Here is a 10,801-nt window from a genome sequence, read left to right on the forward strand (position 1 = left end):
CTACATTCTTCAGAATAAATATTAATTTTGGAGAAAATAAATTCTATGAATTATTTCAAGAAATAAAATTGATTTTAAAGAAAAAGATTCCAAAATTATATATGCAAAAATCTAAAACCAATATATAATCAGTTCCTTTTGGGCTGCTTTACACTTTTTAGTAGTAATAACTAACTAACTAAGCTGAAAGAATGAATAAATTTAGTCATTTTCTATTCAATATTTTGGGTGTACGGATGAGAAATAGCTGGCCATGGTAATGTAACAATATAAATAAAAAATAGAGTAATTATATTTCACTATTCACTTTTTTTTCATCTCCTATTTTTTTAATTTATTTCTTTTTCTATCAATTTACTTATTAGATTTATCATTTTTTTTCTTCATCTTTTCTTTTCTTTTATTATATTTTTTTACCACTCAAACTCATCCAAAATTATGAATCAAACGTGAAATTGTTTCCGTATAATTAGATATTTCAAATACGAGTCCTTATTATATAATTAGATCTTATCCAATTGGAATAAGATGATACTTGTTATATATATATATATATATATATATATATATATATATATATATATATATATATATATTTGAGAGGACTTACATATATTTCTTAAAAATGATAAGATCCACAATAATGCATTAAAAAAAATTGATAATAAATGTAACAACTAACAACCCAAATACTGAATGCTGCAATGCAGCTACTGCCAAAGCATTGAGGTGGAGATAAATTTGGTTTTTCTACTGTCCCTTCCCATGCTGTCATGTGAAAATAACACTGCATGACAGTTATATTAATATTTAATGATAACATTTAATCTTAAAAATCATTAAAACTGTATAATTTTAAAGAGACAACACAAGGGGGGACAATAGAGAAACCAGATCCGATGGAGATTTTAGTGGACTTTATTATCCAGGTGCCTTTTGATGGTAACCCAATCCCCTCCACTCTCCTTTCCCAACCGGTGTGACCTGACCTAGAGTCCCCCTTCAGACTACACAAAAGATAGTTAAAAGGGAAAAACATAACAACCCAATGCATAAATCAGACTACCAAATTAACCTTTAGAATTTGTTTGAATGGGAAATTTTAAAATTTCAGAAAATTTAAAATGTTACAGATTTAAAATGCTCTTATTTAAATTTTTTTCATTTTGTAAATAGTTTATTTGAATGAATCAATTTAAATTTTTGGAATTTCAAATTTTTAGTTTGCATGGAACAATTTAATATGTATTTTACAAATTAAATTTTAACTTTAAATTTACTAAAAATAAACATTAACCAATACTTAATTATCTAATAATTTTAAAATAATTTTAATTTAATATTAGATAAAAATAAAAAATTAAAAAATATCATCCTTTCAATTTTAAGGATTTAAGTGATGACAAAAAAGTTATACAGTATAAATTTTTTTATATAGCTCATTCAATCATAATACATTATTTATAAAATAATTATATTTTAAAATAATTTAAACAGTTAAATTACACTTTAAAATTGTTAAACAATTGTGCTTAAACATTAAACCCTTAAATCACGGTGAGACTTAAAAAACAAAAGCAAAAACATTTAAACATTTAATTAGTCATTTAGTTGTTATAATTTTTAAATTTATCTTTTTTAGTCTTTATAATTAATAAGTAAATTTTTTTAATTTTTAAAATTTATACTTTAATTTTTAAAAAGTGTTTGTCTTTAAAATTCTTTAACTAACACAATCAAAATATTTTAAGAGAGTTTTTTTAGAAAATTAAAACGTAAATTTGAGAAACTAAAAAATCTACAATTAAAAAATTTACTTTATAACAGTTAAAAAGAATAAATATAAAAATTATAAAAATTAAATGGATAATTAAAAAAAAAGAAAATTTTACTCACTCCTTAGTCCTTTCTTTCCTCCTCCTACTACACGACCAAAACTATGCCATTACAGGCAAGACCTAAAGTTTGAAGAAGCACAGCGCACCAAAACCTAGGTAGAGAGAATCAACTAGTGTACTACAGTACTAGCTAGCTCCTCTCAGGTCCTAACACAAGATAGAGACAAAAAAAAAAACGCCACAAATCACAAAACACAAAAAAAATCAGTTTTTTCTTGAAGATGCCGAGGCCCGGCCCTAGACCTTACGAGTGCATGAGGCGAGCTTGGCACAGCGAGCGGCACCAACCCATGAGAGGTTCCATCATTCGGCAAATTTTCAGGTTTATTTTTTATTTTTTTCTCTCCTTTTATTCAATGCTCTGTTCATTTTACATCTGGATAGTTCAGTTGGTTTAAGAGTGTGCGTGAGTTATTGAAAATCCTCTGACCGAGCGTGCGTGACGCGTTCAATTAGGGTCGTCGCGGAGGCTCACTCCGCGGCTACTAAGAGCAACAAGGAGTGGCAAGAGAAGCTCCCCATAGTTGTCCTCAGAGCCGAGGAAATCATCTACTCCAAAGCCAATTCCGAGGTTGTTGTTAGTTCTCTCTGATTCCACCAAAATGCATGTCACAGATTCTTTAGATCTTTGTCGTCAAAAAAAAAAAAAACCTCGTCAATTTTGGTTTCCCTTTGCTTAGGCAGAGTACCTCAACCCCGACACGCTCTTGGACCGACTCAATGATGCCATCAACACCATCATACGCAGAGACGAAACCACCGAGACCGGTCAGCTTTTGCCGCCATGCGTTGAAGGTACTGAAAATTAGTTCCACCTTATTTCAACATTTCCCTTAAAAATTTTAAAAATTTGGCGTGTCATTTAGGAATTTTAGAAGGATAAATGACCATTTTAGTCCTTGAATGTATATAAAGAGGTTATAATTTAGTTTTTGAAAGAACGAAATTCTGATTTAGTTCTCAAATGTTTAAAAATGTTTATGGATCAATTTGTGATTAAGTTGCATATGACAGGATGTAATTGTCTCACTTTTGATACATTTAGGACTGAATCAAAATTTTCGTTCTTTTAGGGACTAAATTGTCACGGGTTTATACATTCAATATATATAAACAGGTGACAATTTAGTTTCTGAAAGATCCAAATTCTGATTTAGCTCTCAAATGTTTATGGATTAATTTGTCTTTAAGTTGTATATGACAGGACCTAATAGTCTCACTTTTGAAACATTTTGGACCGAATTAGAATTTTCATCCTTTCGAAGACTAAATTGTCACCGGTTTGTAGATTCAAAGACCAGAATGGTCATTTAGCAATTTTAAAACGTGAGCCATTTATGTTTTTTTCTTTCTTCATTTTGTTAGCTGCACTTAATATTGGTTGCAAGCCAGTGAGAACATCAAGAAGTGATAGGCATAACCCCAGGGCTTACCTTACCTCCAGACATCAACTACATCCTTGTTCTATTTCTCCCAAAACTGTTGCCAACAATGCTTTAAACTTTCTTCCAGTGTCGGATTCTGATGATCACACCAACAAAAATAACTATTCCTCATTAGACACTTTGGCTTCTGTTGTTCTTCATCACCAACCCTTGGCAGTGGAAACTAACCCCTCATTGAGCCTGGGTTCGGTTTACCCATTATATTATGGTTTTGAAGTCAAAGAGCCTCAACTAAGGACCAGCATCCGAAGAAGTACTTGTTCGGATACAATATTTGTTGGAAGACCGGTTATTAGTCCAGCCTTGGAGCCATGTAGAATGGATCTATTAGAAAACTTGTCCTGTGGTAGAGTCTATCATGCTCCAAAAAGAATTATGAAAGAAAATGCTGTAAGCGTTGCAGGTGAGTCGCAAGATGGGGAATGTGATTTGTCTTTGAGGTTGGGTATATGTTTAAAGAGCAACAAAGCAAGTTCAGCATATGGATCAGAAGATATTGGGTTAAGAGTGTCTGAAGAGGGCAGGAAATTTGGCCATTCGTCTCGACAGAAAAATGAAGGGTACTGTTTTTACCCTAGAGGAACAGGTTATGGTTCCATTTAGTGCATGTTTGGGAACCAGATGTTTTTGGGAAGTGATCGTTTTTTAAGTTCTCAATAAAAATAATACAAATAAATGATTATTTCTTCAAAATAAGCTGAACCTAACATGCAATTATTCCATGATGTTGAAGATGATCAAAATGCTGGCAACTTTTCAGAAGTACAGTGTGCTTCTAGGTAGCTAGGTGGATGGGCAATTTTGATGGCCATGACGGTTCTGCCCATTCTGTTTACTGGTAGAATTACTGGGTCAGGTTTGTAGTTTGTCTTTCATGTTGTAGCATATTTGCATTTGCAATTGAAGTTGGTCCATGATGTTTCATCCTCTCATGTGGATTCTTTGTTTGTAGCTATGCTTGTAAAAATTTAGGTGGTGCCATTGAGTTGCTCTTTGCTTGGCTGCAAAATTGAGCTGTATATAAAATCTTAGCTTGCTTTGTTTTGTTTCTACTTGGCTCAGAATAGATCAAATTGGAGAAAGAGAAATGAAACAAATGTCTTGAATGAATGTTCATATGCCCCAACTTAATGATGTCTGGCCTGATTCAATTCAACTACAAAAGTTTTATGTGTGGCAAACATATAACTGATGTACTACATTATTTCTGCTTTCTGAACCAGTCTAAATTCATGTGGCCAGGAGTTCGATCTGCTAACTGGAATCTCTTCTCAGTTACGATTAGCTCCCTTAACCCAATCTTTGTTTTGCAGAATTATGTCTAATGCAAATGATCAATCGAGAGAGAGAGGCCATAAGGTGAATTTTCCATTACAGTGGTCAAATGCAAATGCAATTATGTAACTTTTTTAAAAAAGACCCTGCGTATTAAATCACTGAACAGGACTTAATTTAGATGTTTCGCAACATAGAACTGGTGTTTTAAGAGATTTAGTCTTGCTCTTTCGTACACTTGACCACATTAAAAATCAGAATGCCCAATGTTATGGACAAGGTCTAAGTTTGAAGTCAATCAATCTGATCCTGCTATTAGAAGCGTGAGTTTCTAAATAATAAAAGGATAACTATCTTCGAGATCTCTCATTATTGTTGCTTTTCAAATTTCCTACTGTAGCGTGATGAAAATTGTTTGAAGGCAATTTTGGTTCACTATTTCTCTCTATAGATTTAGAATTGTGCAATTTTGATCTTTTAAATTTTTTTATTGCACATGTAGTTTTTTATGTTTTTAAAATTTAGCAATTTTTAGTGTGTTGTTAGTTTGTCATCTATTTAACATTTTTTTTAACAGAAATTGTTGACATGACTTATTTGAGATGTTTTGCACTCGTGTTAATATGGCAGGCTTACACATCCTAACTTTACTTACAATGTGCATACATGATAACATGTTAGTTAACATGTTGGTGTCATGTTATGATTAATATATGTCATACCAATCATTTTTGTTAAACAGTTAATGACAGATTATTGGTGAGCGAATATTGATAAGTTTTAAAGTCATGAGGATTAAGTGTGTAATAAAAAAAATTGATGGATTAAAATCGTACAACCATAAAATTATAGAAACTATAAGTGGATTTAAGTTAAGCTTAAATAAAGGGAAAAAAAACATTTAAATCCAATTGGAATTAAAGGGGTTTAATTTAATTAGTTAAGCGAGTGTGTTGTGTTCTTGTTGTAATCACTTATTTTTCATTTTTATGGGTAAAAAAAAAACTTAAGTGAAATGAGTAATTATTACATGATTTGAGAGTGATAATTTTTATGGGTCAGTAGCCATGATAATGAAATCCCTATTTGTCCAAACTCGTCTCGATTTTGACGAGAAATATTTGAGTTGATTGACATTGATTTATATTCGAGGATTATTCGACTTTTTTAATAAGAGACAAAGATGTTAGTATCTGTACCATATCCATATGAAATTATTAAAATTTTATTAGTTACTTATTAATTTTTTTATATAATTTTTACATAATTTAAGATTCTTTTATTGATGATTTTTATAAACAAATATGCTGCAATGGGTTTATTGATATATAAGTAGTTAAAAATAAATGTGTAATAATCATTTAAAAAAAATCAGATTTTTAATATAATTTTTTTATAATTTTTGTTTACAAATAAGGGGATGGAATAACAAATTTTAATTCGTCCCGCACAGTTGCCATGCCTACTGTATATAATAATCTTATTATTATTATTTTAAAATTTTGGTTATATCAAATAAAGATTAATAAAACAAGTAATAATTTTTCCGAGAACTATAGGGAGATGCAGAAAAAAGTGATGAAAAGTGATAAAAAAAGTAAAAAAAAAATATTAATTTAAATAAATCATGAGAAATTATTTAAATAAATATATCCTTTCACGGATGACAAATTCGTATGTCTCCAACAAAAAAAAAAATCACGTTTAGGCCAGGCGTATGAACAAATTTTTAACAACTAAAACCTCCTTAAACATGTTTAAATGGGAAGATCATAGAGTTAAACAATGCTCAAGTTCAGCAGCCTGAAGTTGACAATTCTACAAAGAGCGGTCAAGTTATCAGATTGATTACTGGAGTGTCAGTATGTAACTTGTTACGGATCTTTGTATACTCTTCTTCGGACCAAGGACTGGAAAGGCATATAATCTTGCATTGCACGGGTGATTTGGTATATCTCTTAAAAGTTGTCATTTCTAACGTTGAAAAAGATAATCTATTAGGCACGTTTCAAATTAGGGGTGTTCGTTTATTTTTTGTGGCAAAACATTGCTGATATTTAAAAAAATGATAAATTAATTCCTTAAGTTATGCTGGACAAAGCATTTTAAGGTATTTTACTTAGTTTTTAGTTTTTTTATTAGCGGAAAAATTTAGTTTACTGTTTAATAAATAAACTTTTTTTTAATAATTTTTAATATTTTTTGAAACGTTAATTGAAGTAGTATTTTTTAAAATGTTAACTTTTAATTTTTTATATTTTTTCATTTTTATTCCGGATATATTTATCAAATTTTCTTATTATCTTTTATAAATAAATCATGATTTTATTATTTTTATTATTATTTTATAATTTTAATTTTATTCAACACTTGTCGTTTAACAAGTTAATTTTTCAATTATTAATTTGTTAAATATAAGTTATATATGACAAGACATTTTAATTAATTTTTAACTTTTTCTATTAGCTATAAAATTTGTTTGGTTGTTCAATAAATAATTTTTTAATAATTTTTATTGTTTTTTTAAACGTTACTTGAAGTAATATTTTTTTAAAAGACTAGTTTTTAGTTTTTTTTTATATTTTTTATCCTTTAAATTCTTAATATATTTATCAAATTTCATATTTATTCTTTTTAAATAAATTATGATATTATTATTTTTATGTTATTTTTCACTTTCCAATTACTTTAACAATTATCAAATGTTTCTTAATTTTTCAATTAACTTTTTAACTTTTAATTATTTTTTAAACTGAGTTAATGTAACCGAACTGATAACCTAACTTTCACAAATATTTTATCATTGATTCAAATACCGATTTCATACTGGATGGACGAAAATACTCTTTCTTTATTGGTGAGTATGGATGAAAATACTCTAACATAACGGTTTATTTAATTTTTAACGGCAGAAAACACACGGTCATGTCTATAAGTTTTGTTTGATACAAATATAACAGAGGTGTTATGCAAGTTTTTTATTTGAGATCCATTTTAATGTAACTCATCAAAAATTTTATTTTATTCTTTTAATATTGTGAATATATGTGTTAATAAAGTTTAATAATGAAAAAAATTTAATATTTTATTATTTAATAATTTATTTAACCACTATCTTATAACATAATTTATCTCAAATTAACTCTTAAAAAATTAATCTTAAAAAAAAATTCAACAATCAATCGACAATAATTACAAAAAATAATAATATTATATGAACATTACATGCACTAAAAATTAAAGATTTTTTTTAACATAATTTAATACTTTTATATATTAGGACACTAATTCCTTTTGTTAGTAATTTTTTTTACTAACTTTAATTTAAAAAAAATGTCTACATTACAAATATAAAATTGATGCTCAATAAAATTTAATTTTACACAGAGAAACACACACCCTTGCACACACATATATAATAGAAAATTATTAGTTTTTATAATATATTAACATACATCCTGAACAAGATAAATATTTATTTTATATAATAAAAAATTTATTATATAAAGTATTACATTATAATTAAAATTTTTATCAAAAATTTATTTTGAATAAATAATTATATTTTAATATTATGATAAGTTATTTATATTATTATATAAAGTTACTTTTACTTATTAATAATTTTTTAAAATATTTGAATTGAACTTAAAAACAAAGATAAATTATGGAATAAATATTATTAATTATTACTTTTTGTTAATTTTCTCTCTCTTTCAATTTATCTTTTTCATTGTGCATCAATGTAAAAAGATAGATTAAAAGATAAATAAATTAACAAAAAATTTTAAAAATAATTTTGTTAAATATTTTTTTATAAATGATCTTATTAAAAAATAATTCTTATTTAATATAGTTATTCTATTTTATATCTAGATAGAGAAGAAATTTTACTAAATTTTCTAATAATAAATTAAATACAAATAATATAATAAATTTTACTATCTAATAATTTTAATATATATTTATATATATATATATATATATATATATATATATATATATATATATATATATATATATATAAATTTAATAACTTAAAAGAGGCCTAAAATGGTTGCCTTATTGACTTTGTCTTAGCCAGTGGCATGCAAAAAAAATAGTTTTGGATAATGTAAATAACTTTTTATTGAAGAGTATTGGATAGTAATTAGTGTATGGGAGATATTATTACTTCCATTCCCTTTTCAAGTGTTATTGGATAGTTAGTGTTATTTAAAGTTTAAAAAAATCAATGTTTTCATGCGTATATTGAAAAGGAAGTATTTTGAACTGGTCACTGAAATTAATCTTTCACTATAATTTTTTTTTTTAGTTTTTAAAAAAGTATCCTACGAAGACCCGATAAATTAAAACTAAAACTCTATCAATTCAATATTAATTGAAGTAACGTCTTTATTAAATTTAAAGTTACAATAGTATGTTGTAAGTAGCAGTACAACATTTATTGAAACAAACAACCCAGCAATCCTATAATATCTATAGTGAATATGTTCAAAGAATTGCTAGGAACAAGAATGCAAAATCCTCGTAGAGTTACACGACAAAGTAACTAACTAGTAACAGTGAAGAAATACACAGCCAAGCTAGAGAGAAATGCAGATAAGATTCTGAATGACAGTGTAGTAGGAGCAGCGGAATCAGGATGAGACTCAACGCTGATACTAAACTTCTGGCCTCTTTCACAGTGATTTCCAACGGTGCAGAGGAAATAGCGAGGCCCAGTTGGAGGAATAATATTATGTCGAAACATCGAATTACTCCCATTGACGCCTATGAACGTGAAACCAGTTAATAAGCTGGTGTTGCAATTCTCATAATAAGTAGCCTCTGTTCTAATTCCCACCGAATGCTCTCCGCTGATGTTGAAAACTGGTCCATTGTCGATAAAAAGTCAAAAGATTGAAGCAACTATAGTTACATTAATGATTTGTTTTCGAAGGTAGTTGCATTAAAGATTAATAGTTTAAATATCTTTGTAGTTTTTATAATTTAATATTTTTTTCTTCTTAGAATTTTTTTAATTTTAGTCTTTAAAAATAATATTTGTTATGTTTTTCATCTTTGTACTTAAAACGATATAGATAATGCTGTATAGTAGAAAAAAAAATACTATTTAAAGAATGAAAAACAAAATAACCATAAATTATAAGGACTATTTTTTTTAAGGATGATAAACAAAAAAATAATAAATTACAACAACTAAAAAAATATTAAACCATGATTAATTATAATGTATTTTATTCTCACATAATAAACTATTAATACATTTAAATATAATTAATATATTATATAACCTAATTTTTTTAGATGAAGCTAATATTAACTTATCCATAAGTTTTACTGTAAAAAAAATTATGCATAAGTTAATTTATAAAAACACTCACATATAACTTATCAATTAAATGAGAGATTCTACTAATTAGTTTGAGTATGAATTAATTTAAGAACTTAAAATGACTAACACTTTATTTATTTTCATTTAGCCAAGAGTATGAGCCAATTTATTTAAACTTAAAAAAATATGAAAGTGATTTTTAGTATAAATGAATCAATGAACTTGTTTTTTTTTTAAAAAAAAATAAATGACTAAATTTTAGTAGGATGAGAACGAACTCATATTAAAACTTACTGAGATTGTCACCAACGAAGAATCTCTTGGTGCTAGCCCAGTCTGTATAAAAGCTCTCATTGGAGGGAACGCTCCATCCGAAGCCTTCACCAACGATATAATCTGTTGCTTCAGCCACACCAATTATGAAAACCATTGCAACGATGGAGCACCCTATAAAATTCAAACCCACCTTCCTTGCCATTATTTTTTTCGTGTTATGCGTTATGAAATTGTGGTGGTGGATATTTAGTATTTATATAGAGACAAGGGAGAAATTGTTGTCTGAAATTAGAATTTTCAAATGGGGTATTCAACGTGCACACGAATTTATAATGTTAATAGAAAAATCAAAATTAGAAGACAGGGAGAAAATGTTATGTACATAACGTAGAAAATTCTAATATGTACATTGTGATGATGGTACGTGCGTATATAGCTCGAAGAACAACAGCTTGGGTCGTAGCCACGTTGCCTATTGAAACAAAATAAAGTCTATGTGCTAAATTGGAGGCGTGCCGCATTAATCATTACCAATGATGCACGTACTTACCGTTAAGAAATTGTTGAAG

General features: G+C 27.6%; 2 protein-coding genes across 2 annotated transcripts; one reads left to right on the plus strand and one right to left on the minus strand.

Annotated features, from left to right (window-relative positions):
* The first annotated feature begins 1,911 nt into the window (after positions 1 to 1,911).
* On the plus strand, positions 1,912 to 4,978 carry LOC100798900 (uncharacterized). The gene is made up of 5 exons (XM_003527118.5): positions 1,912 to 2,220; positions 2,355 to 2,469; positions 2,579 to 2,693; positions 3,264 to 3,903; positions 4,657 to 4,978. Exons 1-5 carry the CDS (start codon positions 2,120 to 2,122, stop codon positions 4,745 to 4,747), a joined length of 1,062 nt encoding a protein of 353 aa, XP_003527166.2. The 5' UTR covers positions 1,912 to 2,119; the 3' UTR covers positions 4,748 to 4,978.
* Positions 4,979 to 8,995: 4,017 nt separating this feature from the next.
* On the minus strand, positions 8,996 to 10,531 carry LOC100799422 (umecyanin). The gene is made up of 2 exons (XM_003527119.4): positions 10,251 to 10,531; positions 8,996 to 9,490 (listed from the first exon to the last, which is right to left on the minus strand). The coding sequence occupies exons 1-2, from the start codon at positions 10,432 to 10,434 to the stop codon at positions 9,171 to 9,173; spliced, it is 504 nt and encodes a 167-aa protein (XP_003527167.1). The 5' UTR covers positions 10,435 to 10,531; the 3' UTR covers positions 8,996 to 9,170.
* Between the last annotated feature and the right edge of the window lie 270 nt (positions 10,532 to 10,801).

The sequence above is a fragment of the Glycine max genome, chromosome 6 (assembly GCF_000004515.6).
Source record: "Glycine max cultivar Williams 82 chromosome 6, Glycine_max_v4.0, whole genome shotgun sequence".
In the NCBI taxonomy this organism is placed as follows: Eukaryota; Viridiplantae; Streptophyta; class Magnoliopsida; order Fabales; family Fabaceae; genus Glycine; species Glycine max.

What these genes read in the sequence shown, in the direction of transcription:
- LOC100799422 (XM_003527119.4), bottom strand. Translation starts at nt 10,434, where the DNA reads ATGGCAAGGAAGGTGGGTTTGAATTTTATAGGGTGCTCCATCGTTGCA. An exon ending in CTTCGTTGGTGACAATCTCA is followed by an intron (nt 9,491 to 10,250) that starts GTAAGTTTTAAT and finishes ACAATGGACCAG; the next exon opens with TTTTCAACATCAGCGGAGAG.
- LOC100798900 (XM_003527118.5), top strand. Translation starts at nt 2,120, where the DNA reads ATGCCGAGGCCCGGCCCTAGACCTTACGAGTGCATGAGGCGAGCTTGG. An exon ending in ATCATTCGGCAAATTTTCAG is followed by an intron (nt 2,221 to 2,354) that starts GTTTATTTTTTA and finishes GCGTTCAATTAG; the next exon opens with GGTCGTCGCGGAGGCTCACT. An exon ending in TTTGCCGCCATGCGTTGAAG is followed by an intron (nt 2,694 to 3,263) that starts GTACTGAAAATT and finishes TCATTTTGTTAG; the next exon opens with CTGCACTTAATATTGGTTGC.